Below are 22,900 nucleotides of genomic sequence, written 5' to 3'. Positions count from 1 at the left end.
CAGGGTTTGATTATTTTTTTCCCCAGGTAATTAAATGTGTGTCTTGTGGACCTGGGCTTGGCTGGAATGCTCAAGGGTCCTGAAGATCCTTCTATAGCTTCCTGCTGTTGAATCCATTAAGAGAAGATGGCAAAAGTCAACATAACTAGAGACCTCATCCGTAGGCAGATCAAGGTAAGCAGCTTAGACCTTTGAACCAGAGCATGAGGTCCTTTCTTCCTAACAGATTCATTTTACAGCTGAAGAAACTGAGGTTTGGAGTTGGTGACTTGCTTGAAGTCACACAACTAGTTAGTGGCAGACCCAGGACTAGAATGAAGGTCTCTTGACTCCCATCTTTTGCCCAAGAACAGGGAAATCATGGAGACTCCTCTGTCCCCATGCTGTGTAACTGCTGAAATTAATGGAGGCTGGTGAGAGAAGGGAGCCATCAGTGTGTTGTGCATGTGTATACACAGATGTGTGCATATATAGGTGTGTGTGGGGGTGCAGCAGGAGAAAATATGGCATCTTCGTGTTGCTCCACCTGCTAAGTTGTACATGTAACAGAGCCTGGAAGAGTCTTAGTCCCAGTTCACATAGACTCTTCCATTTCTTTAAGGGTCTCCTGCACCTGACTTGTGCAGTTTGTACATTCTGTGAGATGAATGGATGACAGGCAGTCAAGTTTATTTAGCAAGGTTGCCCAGGCTTTGTCAGAGAAACCCACATTAAAGAGCGCAGGGATTTAATGGAAGAGTTTCCAGCAAGACATGATATGCTGCTGTATTAAGAGCTCCAAGCTGGGGTCAGGAGCTTAATCTCACCACTGACCTAATTACCTATAAGACTTGAGTCAATTACCTCCCTGTGTTTTCTGTTGTTAAATGATAATAATGTCTGTCTTTAGGCTGATCATAGAGAGTGAAATCTGAAAGAACATGAGGAAGTTCTTTGAAAAGGTTTTAAGTGCTAAAATTTTTTTTTAATTAAAAATCTTTTAGGGGGATCCCTGGGTGGTGCAGTGGTTTGGCGCCTGCCTTTGGCCCAGGGCGCGATCCTGGAGATCCGGGATCGAATCCCACGTCAGGCTCCTGGTGCATGGAGCCTGCTTCTCCCTCTGCCTGTGTCTCTGCCTCTCTCTCTCACTGTGTTCCTATCATAAATAAATAAAAATTAAAAAAAAAAAAAAGAACATGAAACCCTTAAAAAAAAAAAATCTTTTAGGGACACCTGGGTGGCTCAGTGGTTGAGTGTCTGCCTTTGGCCCAGGGCATGATCCCGGGATCAAGTCCCACATCGGGCTCCTTGCAGGGAGCCTGCTTCTCCCTCAGCCAATATCTCTGCCTCTCTCTCTCTCTCTCTCTCTCTCTCTCTCTCTCTCACTGTGTCTCTTATGAATAAATAAATAAAAATCTTTTTAAAAATCTTTTAAAAATTAAGTGGTATGCAGCATAAGCTGTGATCATCATCAAAAAGGATTGAGTGTATGCCTCTACATGAGCCATGTACTTGGTGCACAACAATCTATGTTTCATGTGTTTTTCCTTGCATCCCTGAATTCTTTGGGAGCTTTGTCCGTTTGTGGGGTTTTTTGTAATTTCGTTAGCATGGATGACCCTCAAGGGCTAGGATCATTTCCTAGAGGCATAGAATCATAGAGTTGGAGGAACCATGCAAGTTATTTATTTTCTTTGAATATCCCCCACAATATGTGTCCTAAAAATGGTGCCCACCCTCTCTAACCTAAAAATGGAAACTCTGTTGTTTTCTTTTTTTTTTAAGATTTTATTTATTTATTCATGAGAGACACAGAGAGAGAGAGGCAGAGACATAGAGGCAGAAGAAGCAGGCTTTCTGCGGGAAGCCTGATTCAGGACTTGATCTCAGGACACCTGGATCATGACTTGAGCCAAACACAGGCACTCAACCACTGAGCCACCCAGGTGTCCCTGTTTGTTGTTTTCAATTTTCTTCTTCTTTCTTCTTTCTTCTTTCTTCTTTCTTCTTTCTTCTTCTTCTTCTTTCTTCTTTCTTCTTTCTTCTTTCTTCTTTCTTCTTCTTCCTTTTTTTTTTGTAACCCAACAAGCACAATTTAGTGCTTAATTTTACAGTCTTTTATTATTCTCTATAATCCCTGCCCAAGTATAGTGCAGGCTCCTGCAGGCCAACTTCTTGTTACATTTCATAACTCCTGTGGTGCCCAGCACAGTGCTGGATACATAATAGGCACATCATAAGTCATGTTGGATTGAATTAATGAAACTGTGAATTTGTTTTTGTTCCCCAGGAGCGAGGTGCCCTGAGCTTTGAGCGGCGCTACCATGTCACTGACCCCTTTATCAGACGGCTGGGCCTGGAAGCAGAGCTACAGGTAAGAAATCCAGTTTGCATCCTAGGTGCAGATAGCTGGCTCTCCATTCTCTGTCTGTAATCTTTTGCATTAATCAAGGCATAAACAAGATTTTCTCTGCAGGTCATATCTGATGGTTACCTCTCCTTTCCAGCAGTTTTATTGGGCAGGTAAATATAGGCAGGTGAATCAAAGTTAGTGATTGGCATGGTCACACAGAAATTGTTTTTTGATCATATTATTTGCTTTGTGCTTGGAAAAAAAAAGATTGTTGAAAGGCATACCACTGTTTTTACTATTGGCATGGACAATAATCTTACCTTTGCAGAGGAAGTTAGAGTTTACATAGTGTTTTTACATACACACACACACACACACACACACACACACACACGCGCTTTCTCATTCTAGCTTCAAAGTAATGTTGTGGGGAGGTATATAGGAAATAGGTCTTTAAAAACAAAGTTTAGAAAGGTCCAACACCTTCTCCAATGTTGTCCAGTCCATGGAGAGCCAGGTCCTCGGTCCAGAAGTTCAGTTTTTTCATTATGTCTAACACAGAGACACTCCATAATGTTAGTTCCAGTCCCTTTCCTTCCTCCAGATCATGTTTTTTTTTTTTTTTTTTTTGAGATTTTAATTTATTTGAGAGAGACAGACATAGATAGCACAGAGATAGCCACACAGATAGCAAGAGAGAACACCAGCAGCGGGGAGAGGGAGAAGCAGGCTCCTCACTGAGCAGGGAGCCTGACAACGGGCTTGATCCCAGGATCCCGGGATCATGACTTGAGCTGAAGGCAAACATTTAACTGACTGAGCCACCCAGGGGCCCCATAAATCATGTTTTTAATCCAACTTTTAGCTGTCCTGTCCAACTTAGTGTTATCTGCAGGTTGAGTTAGAATTCTCTTTGCTTCCTTCAAGTTCGTGTTTATAAATGATCATGTTGATCTTAGAAGAAGACTAGACAGAAATTTTTTGAATGTTCACAAGTGTTATCTCGAGGTAGTGCGATTTACAGATGATTGTTACTATTTTCTTTTAATTATATACTTTTATCCGTTTTAAAATATAACTACATTAATAGGGTAGCCCAGGTGGCTCAGCGGTTTAGCACCACCTTTGGCCTAGGACATGATCCTGGAGACCTGGGATCGAGTCCCATGTCAGGCTCCCTGCATGGAGCCTGCTTCTCCCTCTGCCTGTGTCTCTTCCCCTCTCTCTCTCTCTCTCTCTCTCTCTCTCTGTGTGTGTCTCTCATGAATAAATAAATAAAATCTTTAAAAAAAAATAACTACATTAATAATAATCTTGAAAAGATAAAAATTAATAAAAATTACTTCTTAGTCCCATTTCCCTAATAGAATTACTATTAGCATTTTGTGTACTTCCTTTTATCTCTTGCATATTTTCACGTGATTGTAATCCTACTCTACATTGAATTTTGGATCTTAACATATAATAATCCTTTTCTCCATGTTACCAAGTATTCTTCACAACTTTCACTTATAATTTTTCTGATTATAGAAGTAATAAATATTATCAAAGTAGAAAATATGGATTAGAAAAATATAGAGAAAAAAATAAAATTACTTTAAATTCTATCATTTAGAGATAAATATAATTAACATCTGGTAGGCTGCCCTTGGATGTTATAAAGCAGAATACTAGTTAATAAATGGGTATTACAGCTGGATAAATTTAGTTTTAAAACTTGTTTCCAGGCAGCCGGGTGGCTCAGCGGTTTAGGGCCGCCTTCAGCCTAGGGCCTGATCCTGGAGACCTGGGATCAAATCCCACGTCATGCTCCTTGCATGGAGCCTGCTTCTCCCTCTGCCTGTGTCTCTGCCCACCCCCCCTCTCTTTCTCTTTCTGTCTCTCTGTGTGTGTGTGTGTGTGTCTCTCATGAATAAATAAAATATTTAATAAATAAATAAGTTAATTTTTTTTTTTTTTTTTTTTTTTTAAAGAGAGAGGTTGGAGAAAGCAATGGGCAGGAGGTCAGGAACAAGGGCCTGACCTATGGTGGAGGGAAGGCATAGGCTGATGCCATGTAATGCTTCTTTTTTTTTCATAATTAATTTTTTTATTATTTATTTATGATAGTCATACAGAGAGAGAGAGAGAGGCAGAGACATAGGCAGAGGGAGAAGCAGGCTCCATGCACCGAGAGCCCGACGTGGGATTCAATCCCGGGTCTCCAGGATCGCGCCCTGGGCCAAAGGCAGGCGCCAAACTGCTGCACCACCCAGGAATCCCCCAATAAGTTAATTTTTAAAAACCTGTTTCCTTGAGCTGTATGGCCTTGTACAGGTTATCCCTAGCTTCCTGATCTGTGAAATAGATCTGTGAAATAGAGCAGTAACTGAGAATTGTTGTGTTGGTTAAATGAGATTTGTGTGAAGCACTAACACAGTGCCTGGATCATAGAGAGCTAGTTCAGTGATAACAATTATGATTCTTAAGTCTTTCATTTTTTTCCCATGCTTATATAAATTTTTTTGCCCACAAAATGGGCCTTGTACCATTTAAACAATTTGGTAAACTCTTTTATACTTTTCAATCATGATTGCTTTCCCATATTTCTAAAAAATTATTTGAAAACATAATTTTTAAAAAAGATTTTATTTATTTACTTAATTGAGAGAGCACAGAGGGAGAGGGAGAAGCAGACTTCCCACTGAGCAGAGAGCCTGATGAACAGCTCAAACCCAGGACCCTGAGATCATGATATGAGCTGAAGGCAGATGCTTAACCAACTGAGCTACCTGGCACCCTGAAAACATCATTTTTAATACATTTATTTATCTTAGCATGAATTAAAGCAAACAGCAACAAATTGTCATTGACTTATTAAAGCCATGCATTTGCAGTAACAAAACAAAACAGGTTTTACTTAAAATGTCCTTGATGTGAAGCAGTAAAAGTTACTAGTTTTATTAAATCTCAACCCTTGGAGATCCCTGGGTGGCTCCGTGGTTTGGCCCCTGCCTTTGGCTCATGGCATAATCCTGAAGTCCCGGGATCAAGTCCCACATTGGGCTCCCTGCGTGGAGCCTGTTTCTCCCTCTGCCTATGTCTCTGCCTCTCTATCTATCTCTCTGTCTCTCTGTTATTCTCATGAATAAATAAATAAATAAATTTTTTAAAAACACCTTATGAAAAAAAATCTAAACCCTTATGTACACATCTCTTTAGTATTCTGTATTGGGGATGGGAAGTGGGTACATAAAGTACTACTAGTGCACACTGCACTATGGGTACTACTATGCACTACTTTATGGGTACATAAAGTACTACTAGTGCACACTGCACTATGATGGTTGTCTTGAGGAAAGAGCACTGGTGCAATTGTTTGAGTTGCAAGCCCAACCAACCACTTTTTTCATGAAGTACTACTATCTGAAAGAACCAGACAAAAACTGGTTATTCAAATATGAGTATTTGGTGTACTTTTTCTTAAAAATAAATGAACTGAGCAGTTAATTCAAGAAAAACAACTGACAGTATTTGTTGCTAAGGATAAAACTTGAACATCTAGGGAAAAAAACCAAAAAACAAAAAATAGAATATAGGAAAACTTGTATCTGCTGCAATGAGCTTGATAACTTCTCAATACTTAAAAGGGTTTTTTGACAGGATCTGTGGTAATAATGTACAATGAATGTTAACATTGAATATCTTTAAATTCAGTGAGTCACTGTTTTCAAAATGACAAATGTATGGTGTAATAGACTCATACATGTTTAAAAGACCTATGCATAAAAAAAAAGACCTATGCATAATATGTACTAGACCAAGGCATTTTAACATAGCAGGGTACCAATAGTTCATTTATATGGTTTCAGATTCTACACTCTAACTTAAGAAACCATTACTTGTGAAGTTTTGGTGCAGTATCAAAGAAGAATATCTAGAATTATCTGAAAAGAGTATTAAAATACTCCTCCATATTGCAACTACTTATCTTTGTGATGCTGTATTTTCATTATATACTCCAATCAACCAAAATAACATATTGCAGCAGACAATACAAAAGTAGATATGAGAACCCAATTACCTTCCATTAAGCTAGACATTATGTAAAGCAATGCCTCTCTTTTCATTAAATTCTTTTGTCTTAGAAAATATATATACTTTTCATTTAAAATGTATTAACTTTGTATTAACCAGGTGGCTCAGCAGTTTAGCACTGCCTTCTAAACTGATCCCAGGGTCTGATCCTGGAGACCCGGGATCGAGTCCCACGTCGGGCTCCCTGCATGGAGCCTGCTTCTCCCTCTGCCTGTGTCTCTGCCTCTCTCTCTCAGTCTCTCTCATGAATAAATAAATAAATCTTTTAAAAAAAGTCATTTAAGAGATAGAATAAACAGAATTCTTGGTGACTTGATATGAAAAGTTAGGAAAGGGGGAGTCAAGAGTGAAGGTCAAGTTTCTGGCTTGCCTGACATGTAGTATCATTCACTAAGTTAGAGAGCACTGGAAAAGGAATAGGTTTGAGGGGAAAGATAACAAGCTCAGTATGGATGTTCTGGAGCTGTATGCTGTGTGTTATTTGGTGCTTTCTGGATAAGTAGTTGGAATACTTGGGTCTGAGCTTAAGATAGAGGTATATACTGGAGATGTTGATTTGGGAGCAGTAAGCACCATAGTGATTGGATCAGTGAACCAAAACTTTGGTTCCCTTTGGGGAATGTGTAGTGGGAAGAAAGCCTAAGGTAGAGACCTAAAGAAGACCAACGTAAGGGCCAGTGAACAAGGAAGAATATGCAAAAGGTACCAAGAAAGAGTAACTAAGGAATAGGAAAGAAAAGAGACGGTGATGCTACAGAACCCAGAAGAAAGTTTCATTGAGGAAGTGGTCAGCACTATCAAATACTACCAGGGGCCAAGTAAGATAAGGATTAAGAAGTGTCCATTGATTAAGGGCAAGGAAGCTGAATAGTAACCTTGGCATGAGCCATTTTTGTATGTATGGTGTAGATGATAGAAATGGGTTGAGGAATTACTGGGAAGTAAGACAGTGAAAATATTGAGAATAGCTACTCTTTCAGTCTAGCTATGAAGGGGAAGAGAAGTGGAAGGCCATAACTAGATGTAAATTTGGCATAAAGGAAGTACTTTTCTGGGCAGCCTGGGTGGCTCTGCGGTTTAGTGCCGCCTTCAGCCCAGGGCGTGATCCTGGAGACCTGGGATCCAGTTCAGTCCCATGTCAGGCCCCCTACATGGAGCCTGCTTCTCCCTCTGCCTGTGTCTCTGCGTGTGTGTGTGTCTCTCTCTCTCTCTCAAATAAATAAATAAATTTTTTTTTTTTTTTTGTTAAAAAAGGAAGTACTTTTCCAGATTAGAGGAACTTGGGCTTATTTAATTACACAGGGAAAGAATCAGTATAGAAAGGGAAGTTGAAGATAGAGGAGAGGGATGCCTGGGTGGCCCAGTGGTTGAGCGTCTGCCATCATTTCAGGGTGTGATCCTGGGGTCCCGAGATCAAGTCCTCCATCGGGCTCCCTGTGTGGAGCCTGCTTCTCCCTCTGCCTGTGTCTCTGCCTCTCTCTCTCATGAATAAATAAATAAAATCTTAAAAAAAAAAAAAAAAGAAGAAGAAGAAGAAGAAGATACAGGAGAGCTAGAATATCATCCAGGGTTGGGGTTCTGTCTGATAAATGTTGGAAGAGTATGATTTTAGTAATGAATCATGGATTCTTAGGGGAATAGGAAGGGAAGTAAGAACATAAGGCAGTATGTAAAGAGAGAATAGAGGGGTTGAAGGTTGACTGACTTTGAGGACTTTTTGAGGATGAAGAATCAGTGAGGCATGACTTGAGATTATATATATGTATACATACACACACACACTCTTTTCATTTACCAGTGTATCTTGGAAATCACTTGTATCAGTTCGTAGAGTTCTTTTTCATAACTGGATAGTACTATATTATGTAGATGAGCCAAGATTTTTTATTTTTTAAATATTTTATTTATTCATGAGAGACACAGAGAGAGAGAGACACACACACACAGAGACATAGGCAGAGGGAGAAGCAGGCTCCATGCAGGGAGCCTGATACCCGATGTGGAACTCCATCCTGGAACTCCAGGATCATGCCCTGGGCCAAAGGCAGGCGCTCAACTGCTGAGCCTCCCAGGCGTCCCATAGCCAAGATTTATTCAGTGAATTTCCCATGTGTGGACTCAGAGTTGTTTCTAATAGTTTATAATTACAACAATACCATCATGAATAACCTTGTGTATATGTATTTTAGTTTGGCTGGAGATGTATCTTTAGGGTAAAAACCTAGAAGTAATAGTGCTAGCCAGAGGGTAAACACATATATGGTTTTGTTAGACATTACCAAATTTTCCTCCATGAGAGTTGCACCATTTTGCCTTCCCCGTAGTAATCCATGAGAGTGTCTGCTTCTCCACCACTCAGCAACAGACTGGGATGTTAGGCTTTGGAATTTGTTTTTTACCATTCTAACAGATGAAAAATGGTATCTCAGTATATTTTTAAGTTATATTTCTCTTATGAGTCAAATTGGATATCTTTTCCATATGTTTAAGGACTATTTTAATATAATTTTTGCCAATTTTAGTGTAACAAAAGAAGGGGAATAAGAATTTATAGAGGTACCTACATATTTTTGCCAACACAAGCATAGAATAGATAAGCAGAAACTAGTGAAATCGGTCACCCCTAGTGGATGGAAGATAAAGGGTAAAGAGGTTGAGAAAAGGGAGGCGACTTTTTTCTGGACATTTTGGAAGAGTTTTACTTTTATTTTTTATTTTTTTAAATAAATTTATTTTTTATTGGTGTTCAATTTACCAACATACAGAATAACACCCAGTGCTCATCCCGTCAAGTGCCCCCCTCAGTGCCCGTCACCCATTCACCCCCACTCCCCTTCCACCACCCCTAGTTCGTTTCCCAGAGTTAGGAGTCTTTATGTTCTGTCTCCCTTTCTGATATTTCCCACACATTTCTTCATATATAATATATCAATGTTGTTCTCACTATGGGAGAAAGGAAATTTAGATATGGAATAAGGAAAGGCAAAGAATAACTCTAAGGTAATGGATTGGAGTTAGTATCAATATGAACTCATAGTTTGGAGCACCTGGGTGGCTCAGTCTGCAGAGTTCTGGGATCAAGCCCCTCTTCGGGCTCCCTGCTCAGGGGGGAAGGGAGTCTGCTTCTCCTTCTTCCTCTGTCCTTCCCCTTGCTCATATGTGCCCACCGTCTCTTGCTGTCTTTCTCTCTCTCTCTCAAATAGATTAATAAAATCTTTTTTAAAATATGCACTCATAGTTTAACAAATATGTATATATTAATATATACTTGCATATTACTTCCAGCTCTATGTTTTGATAGAGTCCAGAAGTAATAATACCTCAATAACTATAAGCTGTATAAATAGCATTCCCCACTAAAAAGAAACTAAAAGGTCTTAGAAAAATAACAGATTCTAGGTCTCAGACAAGGAGTGTACAACATATTCTAGCAGAAGATAAAAAGCAAAGAAATAGATGAAAAATGAAAGAAGAGAGATATCATTAGGACACAGGGGCTAAAAAAAAAAAAAAAGGACACAGGGGCTAGCTCAAAAGGCATGCTACTGGCCAAATCTTTGACAATCTTTTTTTTAAAGATTTTATTTATTTATTTATTTGTTTGTTTGTTTGTTTGTTTGTTTATTCATTCATGAGAAACACATAGAGAGGCAGAGACACAGGCAAAGGAAGAAGCAGGCTCTATGCAGGGAGCTGATGCGGGACTCGATCCCAGGACTCCAGGATCACACCCTGGGCCAAAGGCAGGCACTAAACTGCTGAGCCACCCAGGGATCCCCAACTATTTGAACATCAGGATGAATAGTGACAGTAATGAATTAAATAAAAAATAAAAAATATCTGAGTTACACTGGTAAGAGAGAGGGAGGGAGAGAAGAATGGGAGGGGAAGAAGGACAGAGAAAAGCCCTTTATTCCAGTTGATTGCCAACTCCTGAATGAAGAAATGATAGAGTTTGAAAAATCACCATTTTATAAACATCATACCACATTATCCTAGTAATTGATTCAGACAAGAATAATCAAATAGTGAAACCTTTGAGTGGAAATGTTATAGACATTAGGACCTTTATTTGCACAACGTAAAAGTATTTCCTCACAGATAACAAAAGGAAAATAGTAAAATTATAGGGGAGAAACTTGAGAGATACCACCTTAAGCAAGACAAATAGTACACATATACCACCAAATTATGTACAATGACAAAGACACAAAATTGCTTAGGGAGTATTTCTGTCAAAATTCATTACCTAAATCTAATCATGAGAAGATAATCAGACAAATCCAAATTAAGAAACATTTCTCCAGGATAGCTCTATATTCTTCAAAAATGTCAATGCCATAGAAAACAAGATGGGCTGAGGAACTGTTGTTCCAGGTTAAGGGAGACTAAAGAGAAGCTGACCTCATTGTCATCCCAGTTTGGGATCCTAGATTGGATCCTAGATCAGGAAAAATCAAAAGAGCATTATTGGACAGTTGGTGAAATTTTAATATGGACTACATATTAAATGATGGTGATGCAATGATATCAGTGTCATATTTCTCAATTTTGATAATTGTGCTCTGGTTAAATAAAAGAATGATCTTGGGATGCCTGGGTGGCTCAGTTGGTGAAGCCTCCATCTCTTGATTTTGGCTCAGATCATGACCTCAGGATTGTGAGATAGAGCATTATGTTGGACTCCATGCTATGTGTGGAGCCTGCTTGGGATTCTCTCTTTCACTCTCCCTCTGCCCCTTTCCCAGCTCTCACACACACACACTCTCTCTCTCAAAACAAAGAAAAAAAATGAATGATCTTATTCTTAGAAATATATACTGAAGTAGTTGCATGTGTAAGGGGTCCTGAAATCTACAACTTATTCTCAAATAGTTCAGGAAAAAAAATGGATTATGTGTGTAGAGAAAGGAGAGAAAGGGAGAGGGAGTAAGCAAATGTGGCAATGTTAACAATTAATGAATTAGGGGAAAGGTATATATGGGTGCTTTTGTATTATTCTTGTACCTTTTTTATATGTTTGAAATTGTTCCAAAATAGAAAGTTATGGGGTGCCTGGCTGGTTCAGTTAGAAGAGTATATGACTTTGATATTGGGGTTGTGAGTTTAAGCCCCACATTGGGTATAGAGATTACTTAAAAAGAAACTGGTGCAGCCACTCAAACAGTATGGAGGTTCCTCAAAAAAGTTAAAAATAGAACTACCCTACAACCCAGCAATTGCACTTCTAGGTATTTATCCAAAGGATATAAAAACAGTGATTCACAGGGAGTACATACATCCTAATGTTTATAGCAGCAACGTCCACAATGGCCAAAACATGGAAAGAGCTCAGATGTCCATTAACAGTTTAATGAATAAAAGAAGATGTGAGATACACACACATATGTATACACACAATGAAATATTACTTAGTCATCAAAAAGAATGAATCTTGCCAGTTGCAGTGATGTGGATGAACTAGAGGATGTTATATACTATAAGTGCAGTAAGTCAGGGAAAAACAAATACCATATGATTTCACTCATGTGGAAATTAAGAAACAAAACGTAGGGGAAGGGAAGGAAAAATAAAAACAGAAGGAAGCAAACTATGAGACTCTTAGCTATAGGAAACAAACTGAGGGTTGCTGGAGGGAAGGTGAGTGGGGGTTAGGGTAACAAGGGCACAGGATGTAATGAGCACTAGGTGTTATATGCAACTGATGAATCACTAAATTCTTCCTCTGAAATTAATAATACACTATGTGTCAACTAAATTTATTTTAAATTAAAAAATATTAAAAATAAAAATAAAATAAAAAGACAAAAAATAAATAATAAAAAATAAATAAAACTTTTACAAGTTTAAAATGTTCATTAAGAAAATACAAGGAGTGGTGTAGTCAGTTAAGCATCCAATTCTTGGCTTCAGCCCAGGTCATGATCTCAGGGTCCTGGGATTGAATCCCACGTTGGGCTCTGCATTCAGTGTGTAGTCTGCATGAGATTCTCTCTCTCACTCTCTGCCCCTGATCTTGTGCTGTCTGCCTCTCTCTAAAATAAATAAAATCTTTAAAAAGAGAAAATAAAAAGAACTGGTATATTGGCAGCAACTGAGTAAGAGCCAGAAAAGAAGTTGAGATTAGAGGATTTAAGTTTAATATTAATTAGTATTAATTCTAAGATGTTCTAGTATGTATTTTCCTTGGACATCTTTGCTGAGCATTCCACGTCCCACTTTAGTTACATGTGCTAGCTCATCTTGTCTTGGTGAGTTTTAATGTCATAACTGGACAGGAGCCAAATATCCTGGGATTCCAGTTTATAGCCTGCAGGGCAGGGATCCTGAAATCTACAGGGTCCTGAAATTTTTCTGCAGGACACTTTCATTTTTGGTGCATCATCAGGATCTCCCAAGTTCCACTTTAAAGTTTTGACCACACTTTGATCCATTCTATTTCTTTCACTTGTGGGGTTTCTTGGCACAATGTTCCACACCTGTAGAGAGAGGGCAAGGAAAGGATCTTCCTTTACAAATAAGAAAAGTAAAATCTAGCATTTCCAAGGTTACATAAGTGGTAGAAACATGATTAATAACATTGTATCAGGCTTGTCTGGCCACACGGTTCATAATCCTTCCTACCTCAACCATGTGTCTACTTTTTTAGAAAGGGTTGAGCAGTACCTGGCTGGCTAAATCTTTAGGGCAGGCAATTCTTGATCTCTGGGTCATGAGGTCAAGCCCCACATTGGGTGTAGAGCTTACTTTAATTAATTAATTAATTGGTTTAACAAATAGTTCTTGGCTTAGTGGATTTATTCTCTTGCCTTATTAGTTTTTTTTTTTTTTTACCTTATTAGTTTTTTTAAAAGATTTTATTTAATTAATTTGAGAGACAGAGAGCATACAAGCAGGGGGAGGGGCAGAGGGAGAAGCATACTCTCCACTGAGCAGGAAGTACAACTTGAGGCTTGATCCCAGGACCCTGAGCCAAAGGCAGCTGCATAACTGACTGAGCCACCTGCCTTATTAGTTTTCTTAATATTTTCCTTATATAAGTTGCAAACATTACATATCTCACCTTCACAATATGGCTTGATTTACTTTTTTGTTTTGTTATATAATTTGAGCATAAATTCACTAGAAACAAGTCCTATCAAACTAGATTGGTTTTCTTTTTGAATATAGTAGTAGACCAGGGAAGTTTTATTCTTCCTTATTCTAACAAAGACTTGTCAGAATTCTTTTTATAATATCCTTATAGAGAAGTAAATTATATACCAAGTTTATTAAATAGTCACCCAAAGAAAAAGATGGAAGTGAGACCTGACTTTGTGAGAGATTTCAAGGAATGTCCTTCAGATCAGGGGTCAGCATATCAGGGCCAAATCCAGTCTGCCGCCAATTTGTTGGCTTGTTTTTAGTTCCTTTTTTATTTTATTGAAGTATACGATTCAGTGTGTTTTTTAGTGTATTCACAAAGTTGCATAACTATCACCACTATCTAATTCTAGACATATTTATCACCCCCAAAGAAACCCTTTACCCATATTAGTTATTCCCTCTCCCTGCCAGCCCCTAGTCTACTTGCTATCTCTGGATTTTCCTATTCTGGACCTCTCATAAAAATGGACTCATACAATACATGGCTTTTCTCTCTGGCTTATTTTACTTAGCATGATGTTTTTACGATTCATCCATGTTGTAGCATAAGTCAGTACTTCATTCTTTTTTATAGCCAAATAATATTCCATTTTGGATATACTGCATTTTGTTTATCCATTCATAGTTGGTAGACATTTTGGTTGTTTCCACTTTTCAGCCATTATGAATACTGCTATGAACATTTGTGACAAGCTTTTGTGTCGATTGTACATTTTCATTCCTTCAGGTTTATACCTAAGAGTGAAATTGCTGAATCATATGGTTTTTGTTTGTTTTTATGTTTAATTTTTTGAGGAACTGCCAAACTGTTTTTCCAGGTGACAGCACCATTTTACATTCCCAGGAGAAATGAGAGTTCTGATTTCTCCATATCCTCACCAAAATGTATTGCTTGTCTTTTTTATAATAACCATCCTAGTGGTTGTAATGTGGTATTTTATTATTGTTTTGATTTGCATTTCCCTGATTAATGATTTTTGTGCTTATTGGCCATTTGTATATTTTATATGGAGAAATGTCTAGTTAAATCCTTTGCCCCATTTTTTTTAAAGTAGGCATTACATCAGCATGGAGCCCAACACAGGGCCTGAACTCAACCCTGAGATCAAGACCTGAGCTGAACCAAGAGGCAGACACTTAACCAACTGAGCCACCCAGGCACCCTTCCTTTGCCCATTTTTTATTTTATTTTATTTTTTTAAAAGATTATATTTTATTTACCCATGAGAGATACAGAGCGAGAGAGGGAGGCAGAAACACAGGCAGAGGTAGAAGCAGGCTCCATGCAGGGAGCCCAGCGTGGGACTTGATTCCAGGTCTCCAGGATCACGCCCTGGGCTGCAGGTGGCGCTAAACCGCTGCACCACCGGGGCTGCCCCTTTTGCCCATTTTTTAATTGAGTTTTTTGTCTTTTTATTGTTGAGCTGTAAAAATTCTTTATATATTCTGGGTACTAGACCCTCATTGTATATGTGATTTTAAATGGTTTTCTGCCATTTTTTGGGTTGTCTTTCACTTTTTTGATATCACCTTTGACACACAAAAGTTTTTAATTTTAATGAAGCCCAAATTGTTTTTTTACTTTTATCACTTCTGTTTTTGGTATCATGTTTAAGAAATCACTAATCATCAATTATAGCCCTACCACCAAAAAAAGGGGAAAAAAGAAACCATTACCTAATCCAAGGTCACAAAGATTTATATCCATGTTTCCTTCTGAGAGTTTCATACTTTTTTTTTTTTTAAGATTTTATTTATTTAGGGATGCCTGGGTGGCTCAGTGGTTGAGCATCTGCCTTCGGCTTACCACGTGATCCCGGAGTCCTGGGATTGAATCTCACATTGGGCTCCCCGCAGGGAGCCTGCTTCTCTCTCTGCCTGTGTCTCTGCCTCTCTCTCTCTCTCTCTCTCTCTGTGTGTCTCTCATGAATAAATAAATAAAATCTTTTTTTAAAGATTTTATTTATTTATTTGACAGAGAGCACCGGTAAGGGGAGAGGCAGAAGCAGAGGGAGAGTGAGAAGCAGACCCACTGCTGAGCAGGGAGCCCCTCCCATGGGGCTTGATCCTAGAACCAGGGATCATGACCTGAACTGAAGGTAGCTGCTTAACCAACTGAGCCACCCAAGGCACAAGATTTCAATACTTTTTCAGATCTTATGTGTAGGTCCTTGATCCACTTTGAGTTAATTTTGTATATGATGTGATATAGGGGCCCAACCTCATTCTTTTGCATGTGAATATGCAAGCCAGTGTCCTCAAAGATCCTTTAAGCTTGTTCCGAAAGCCAAATGTTCCTATCTTTTTCTAGGTTTTTTGGGTATCTCTCTCCTTTATTATGGTAGAGCTTTGTCTCATGTTGCCATGGACATGGGCCTGTTTTTTGTTTATCCAGTATTTATTCCCTTTTCTCCCAGTACTTTATACATAATGGGTACTGAATAAATGAATTTTCTGTTTGATCGTAGCTTAGGATAGCAATTTAATAGCTGTAGAAAATAACTCTTTTGGAAAAGTAAGTAAATAAGGAATCCAGTTGTTCAAGATCTTTATCCTTTGTGAGTATCCTAGCTATGTGAATATACCAAGTATATGAGAGATTATACCTGAGGACTAGTTCCAGGGATGGGGGCCAGTGTTTACCAAAATGTGCTTGCATATATTACATCATCTGATCTTCACAGTGATCTTGTCAGGTTTACATTATCATCACCCCCATTTCTAAATGAAAAATCTGAGATTCTGGGAATCTTAAGTGACCACCCATACAGCTTTGAAGAGGCCAAGCCAAAGTTGAACCCAGACGACTTTCACTTTACAATTCTGATTCTCACTAACTAGCCTCAGCTTATTTAAAAAATAAATAAATAAACTTGGGATGCCTAGGTGGCTCAGCGATTGAGCATCTGCCTTTGGGTTCAGGGCATGATCCTAGAGTCCCGGGATTGAGTCCCACATTGGGCTCCCTGCATGGATCCTGCTTCTCCCTCTCCCTATGTCTCTGCCTGTCTCTTTCTGTGTCTCTCATAAATAAATAAATAAAATCTTTTTAAAAATAAATAAACAAAATAAGTCTGGACAAAAGGCTCTCTAATTCTTTTGGTTATACCAGGATACACACTGATTTGTAGACTTCTTAGCTCTTTGCTTCTCTTTTTATTATTATTATTATTCCCTTATACAATGGGTCCCATTTTTTTTTTCCTCTAGAAGTGAATGACTAGAATGACTTTTCTTTACTCCCTTTGGATTCCCACATTTTGATAGATTGCTGTCTACTAACTTGTACTTATTTATTTTCAAAGATTTTGCCTATTTATTTGAGAGAAGAGAGAGAATGCATACACATAAGTGGGAGGAGGAGCAGAGGGAAAGGGAGAAAGAAGCAGACTGCACACTGAATGTGGAGCCCGATGTGGGGCTTGATATCATGATCTTGAAATCATGACCTGAGCTGAAATCAGGTTAGGCACCCTCACTAACTTGTATTTATTAACAATGTTTCCCATTTTAGTACAGTTTTCCACACCATGACTGCTCATCGTGCTCCTAAATAGCACAGGTGATATCTAGCATTGCAACACAGATTTCTAGGGGTCCCTGGGTGGCTTAATCAGTTGAATCTTGGTTTCGGCTCAGGTCAGGATCTCAGGGTCGTGATATTGAGCCCTGTGTCTGGCTCTGTGCTCATCAGGGAGTCTTCCAGAGGTTCTCTCTCTTTTCCTTTCCTTCTGCCCCTCCCCCTTCCCCTCCTCTCTCAATAAATAATTTTTTAAAAAACACAGATTTTATATATTTCCGGTCAAGTGCCATAAAATAAAAAGAGCAAAAAGCCCCCCAAAACATGACATTATACCTAGTCAGAACTGGCCAGTCACCTGTAAATGTTCTTTTCCCACTAGAATTTTAAAATAAATCATCTCGCCAAATTTGCAACTAACTTATATGTATAACACTAAGGTAGAGGTGGATATGGTTTAACCTTTGGAGGAATATTCTTTTTTTTTTAAAGATTTTATTTATTGGGATCCCTGGGTGGCTCAGCGGTTTGGCGCCTGCCTTTGGCCCAGGGCGCGATCCTGGAGACCTAGGATCGAATCCCACGTCAGGCTCCCGGTGCATGGAGCCTGCTTCTCCCTCTGCCTGTGTCTCTGCCTCTCTCTATCTCTCTGTGACTATCATAAATAAATAAAAATTAAAAAAAAAAAAGATTTTATTTATTTATTCATGTCAGACAGAGAGTGAGAAAGAGAGGCAGAGACACAGGCAGAAGGAGAAGCAGCCTCCATGCAGGGAGCCTGATGTGGGACTCGATCCTGGGTCTCCAGGATCATACCCCGGGCTGAAGGCAGCGCCAAACCGCTGGGCCATCAGGGCTGCCCTGGAGGAATATTCTATAGCCATTTGAAATGATGCTTTTGAGGAGATTATAACAACATGGGCAAAGGCTAATGTTACATGTTTGGAGAAGAGGAGGAGAAAACCTCATCAGCTCTATGAGGATAGAAGATGTGTCTGACTCAGTCATGTCTCTACGAGCCCATACAATACTGGTGGGTGCATAGCAAACATTTAAGTTTTTAGGAGAGACAGCTCAGAATTTAAAAATTTAATATACGGTATTAACTTTTTCCTCACCTGAAAAATGAAAATAGTAATGATGTTTCCATCATAAGACAGTTATAAAGATGAACTAAAAGCTTATATGTGGGGCACCGAGGTGGCTCAGTTGGTTAAACTTCTGCCTTTGGCTCAGATCATGATATCAGGGTCCTGGGATGGATCCCCATGTCAGGCTCCTTGCTCAGCGGAGAGCCTGCTCATCCCTCTCCCTCTCTCTTTGCCCCTCCCCCTCTGCTTTTACTCTCTCTTGCACTCTCCCTCTCAAATAAATAAAATTTTTAAAAAATAAAAATAAAAGTATATATGAAGGGCATAGTACTGTCCCTGGTACATGGTGAAATAGTGCTCAGTATATATCAGCTGATATATTATCACTATTGCTATTATTACCTTTTTCTCTCTTTATTGAGGTATAATTTACACAAAATAAAGTGCATAGGTCTCAAGTATTGAGTTAGATGAGTTTTGACACTTGTATAACTACCATCTGCAATAAATTAGAAAGTACTTCCATCACCATAGAAAGTTCTCATGGTGCCCTTTCCAGTCAACCCTCCTACCTCAGAGCAGCCACTTTCTAGATTTTGTCTCTAAAGAGTAGTTTTGCCTGTTCTTTATCTAATGTAAATAGAACTAAATGGTACATTTTTGTGTGTGCGTGGCGTCTCTTGCTTAGCATAGTGTTTTTTGAGTTTCATCCATGTTGTTGCATGTATCTATAGTCTGTTTCTCCTTTTCATTGCTGAGTAGTATTCTACCATGTGGATAGACTATATTTTATTTATCCTTTTTCCTGTTGATTACAATTTGGTTTCTTTCCAGTTTGGAGCTTTTATTTATTTTTCATTTTTTAAAGATTTTATTTTTAAGTAATCTCTATACCCAGCATGGGGCTCTACCTCACAACTCCAAGATCAAGAGTCACATGCTCCTCCAGCTGAGCCAGCCAGGTGCTCCTGGAGCTTTCAGAAATAAAGCATCTACAGATATTCCATAGATGTCTATCTTTGTGTGGGAAAATGTTTTAATTTCTTTCAAGTAATTACCTAGGAATAGAATTTCTGGGTCATAGGGTAGATATAAGTTTAACTTTACTTGACACGACCAAATAGTCTTTAAGGTGATGGTAGCAATGAGATCTCTTTTTTTTTAATACAGACAGTAATAAGCATGGCAGCTGAGATACTCCAGCATAACCAGAGAAATATTTTGGTGTTATTCTGACCTGAGTTCCCATCTGGGCTCTGATATTTATAATTTGTGCGACCCTGGGTAAATTATTTCATATCTCTAAGACTTGGTCTTACCTGTGAAAAGGGAGTGATAATTAAATCATGTATATTAATATCTAGCATTCTTTCTATTAGTGGCATACCAAGGTGGGGGCTGTAGTGCAGGCTATAAGGGGTACATAGTGTGTAAAGAATTTGAAAGCAGTAAGAAAACCCACTAAAAACCTTTTGCTTTTTAATCATCATTATGTACCTAAAATTCTGAGCAGTGTCAGAATAAAACACTTCTTGCCTCATCCTCCTCCCATAGACCACACTACCTAGCAAATTATAGGGACTTATAATAAATAGTAATTACAATAAATATTTAACAAAGTTAAACAGGAACTAAGAGATCATAATTTGGAAGGTAAGTGAGATTGCACTGGTTAAGGGCTTAGTCCAATAAGACTGCCCTGCTGCCCCCTGCACCACCCCCCTCAGATGCCAGTCCAAGTTCAGGTTATCACATGTGCTTCTGACAAACTATCTATAGACTGGAGGTTCCAATAACCTCCTCCTTGAATTTGATTAATTTGCTAGAGTGGCTGACAGAACTCAGAAACATTTTACTTCTAGATTACCCATTTATTCTAAACAGATACAACTCATGAACAGCCAGAGAGAAGAGATGCCTGGGACAAGATATGTAGGAAGGGGCGCAGAGCTTCCATGCCCTCTTGGAATGTGCCACTCTCCCCCAAACCTCCACATGTTTATTAACCCATAAGCTCTCTGAACCCTGTTTTTTTTTTTTAAGATTTTTATTTATATTTATTTATGAGAGACAGAGACAGAGAGAAGCAGAGACACAGGCAGAGGGAGAAGCGGGCTCCATGCAGAGAGCCCAACATGGGACTCGATCCCAGGACTCTAGGATCATGCCCTGGGCCGAAGGCAGGCGCTAAACCGCTGAGCCATCCAGGGATCCCCTGAACCCTGTTCTTTTGAGTTTTTGTGAAGGCTTCATTACATGGGCATGATTGATTAAATCATAGACCGTTGGTGATCTGTTCAGCCTCCAGCTGCCTCTCTGCAGAGTGGGCCTGAAAATTCTAACTCGCCAGTCACATGGTTGGTTCCTCTGGCAGCCAGACCCCATCCTTAGATACTTTCCAAAAATCACTTCATTAACACAACTTAGATGTATTTGGGAGGAACTTGTTATGAATATCAAGACATCTTTTTCACTGTTACCACTTAAGGAAATTTTAAGGGCTTTAGGGGTTCAGAAATGGGGAACAAGACCAAATATGTATTTCTTATTATAAATTACAGTATCACAGGTTAGCTATCCTCTCTGAGCAGTTTTTCTTACCTGTGAAATGAGTAGTGATAACCTGTTCTTAAATAGGATAATGGATGTAGAGTGCTGTATTAGTGTCCTGTTGCTGTCATAACAAGTTACCACAAACTTAGTGGCTTGAAACAATACAAATTTATTATCTCACAGTTCTATAGATCAGAAGTCTGCTCCAGGTCTCACAAGGCTAAAAGCAAGGTCTTGACAGGGCTGTGTTCCTCCTAGAGGCTATAGGGTAGAATCTGTTCCTTTGCAATTCCCAATTTCTAGAAGCTGTTGCATTTCTTGACCCATAAGCCCCTTCTTCTATCTTCAAAGCTAGAATAACAGGACAAGTCCTTTTTATAACTACATATCTCTAGTTCTCTGCAGCCAGGAACCGTTCTCTGATTTTAAGGACTCATGATCATATTGGGACCACCTGAATAATCTAGAATGCTCTCCCCATTTCAGAGACCTTAACCTTAATCACATCTGCAAAGTCCCCTTTGCCACCAAACATAACATATTCATAGGTTCTAGAGAATCAGAACATAGACACCTGGGGGCCATTTTTCTGCCTACCACAAGTACTTAGCCCTGTGGAAGCCCTCAGTGGATGGCAATCACTCAAGGCTTTTGGTACACTGGAACATTGCAAGCTATAGATGTGACAATCCTCCCCCACCCCCCCCGCCCCGGCACATCATTTACATCCTAGTGGGAAAATGAAATGGCTGAGGACAGAAATGATTCTGACCTAAAAAGAGTGACCAGAGCCATGCATGGAGGTTTCAACCAAGTATGATGAGAATGTGAGAGAGGCTCAGGTCACCAAGTGATCTGACAAGTCTGAACAGAGTGAATGCACATAAGTGCAGAACCTGGAAAGAAATGTGGTTCAACCCCAATGAGAATCTTTATAGAACAAAGGGTAAAAGGGAAGGAGAAGGCAGAAGAAAAGCATTTCTAACCAGATAGTTGGGGAATTAGATTTGTTCATATTGCTCGATCCTTCCTACTAATCCCATTGGTCTTGTTTGTTCATTCAGGCAATGGATATGTGCCAGGCTCTGTATCTGGCCTTGAGGATGCAATGAATATAAGACACAAAGTTTGCTTTCTCTGGGCTCAGTCTGGTGAAGCAAACAACGATGTCAACACAGAGTCATAATACAGTGTGACAATAGGAGTCCACAAGGAAGGGTGTTCCTCCCTCCCAAATTTATAGGACAGGAAAGGCATCTTAAAGGAAGTACCCATAAACTGAGACCTGAAGAGTGAGTTGGAGCTATCAGCACACTTTGGGCCACAAGTAGCAGCCTGAATCAAATGACCTCAAACAATAATGAATTGACTGTCTCACTTAACTAGAAGTCCAGAAGTAGAGTAGGCATCAGTATTGGTTACTCTGGTCATTCTTGCTCCATATTTGTATGATTCCCTTTGGCTGGATTATCCTTTGCGTGTTGACTTCACTCTCAGGCTGGCTTCCCTTGTGGTGGCAATTCCAGATGTCACATCAATACACTCAGCATTCAAAAGAAGAAAGGCATCTCTTTCATAGACTGTCCTCTAAGAATGAGGAAATTCCTTTTCCAGAAGCATCCCAGCCACCGTGGCCCTGGCATCTGATTGGGGTCACAGAGTTACTTCTGAGCCAATCCCTGTGCCCAAGTGAATGCCATGTCCAATTTGACTAAGACCTAAGTTCCTAAACCTATCAGTATGGCAAGGACAGTGGATTTACACTTGCTAAAACCCATGGTCTAATTTGAAACAGGGAGATAAATAAATGAACATCTAGGTACCATTTAGGAGTAAAGGAGAGTGAGAGAACAGAAAACAGTATGTAGGAATGCCTAGTGAGTTGCTCCTTCCTTCTCCCATGTAAGACTAATTTCTGCCAATTTATACCTTCTGCTTTTCATGGGTTCTGTTTCCTCATTGCTCTAGCTTTGCCATGATTTCTCTCCATGCATGCTCTCACCTTCAGTGTATTGGTAACTGGCTCACTCTCTCCATGTTTCTCAATTCAGACCTCTAAGCTCAAGACTGTCCCAATTAATCTTTCTATATCAGGTTTCACCTACTTGTAGTAAGCTCCAGAAGATCAGGGACTTTGTTTTCTATACTGCTGTATCCCCAGTGTCTAAACAGTACCTGATA

The 22,900-nt window shown here is 39.3% G+C and overlaps 1 protein-coding gene across 3 annotated transcripts in view; it reads left to right on the top strand.

Moving 5' to 3' along the window:
* WDTC1 (WD and tetratricopeptide repeats 1) overlaps window positions 1-22,900 on the top strand; it is a 62,008-nt gene that overhangs the window by 17,137 nt on the left and 21,971 nt on the right. For all 3 annotated transcript variants that reach the window (XM_026014591.2, XM_026014592.2, XM_072750663.1), the window contains exons 2-3: window positions 27-174; window positions 2,270-2,353. In XM_026014591.2, the coding sequence (XP_025870376.1) occupies window positions 127-174; window positions 2,270-2,353 (132 nt within the window). In that variant the 5' untranslated portion in view covers window positions 27-126. The remainder of the gene's footprint in view (window positions 1-26; window positions 175-2,269; window positions 2,354-22,900) is intronic.

The sequence above is a fragment of the Vulpes vulpes genome, chromosome 2 (assembly GCF_048418805.1).
Source record: "Vulpes vulpes isolate BD-2025 chromosome 2, VulVul3, whole genome shotgun sequence".
NCBI lineage: Eukaryota > Metazoa > Chordata > Mammalia > Carnivora > Canidae > Vulpes > Vulpes vulpes.
The sequence above is the reverse complement of the archived record's forward strand: the minus strand, read 5'-3'. Positions and strand labels throughout refer to the sequence as shown.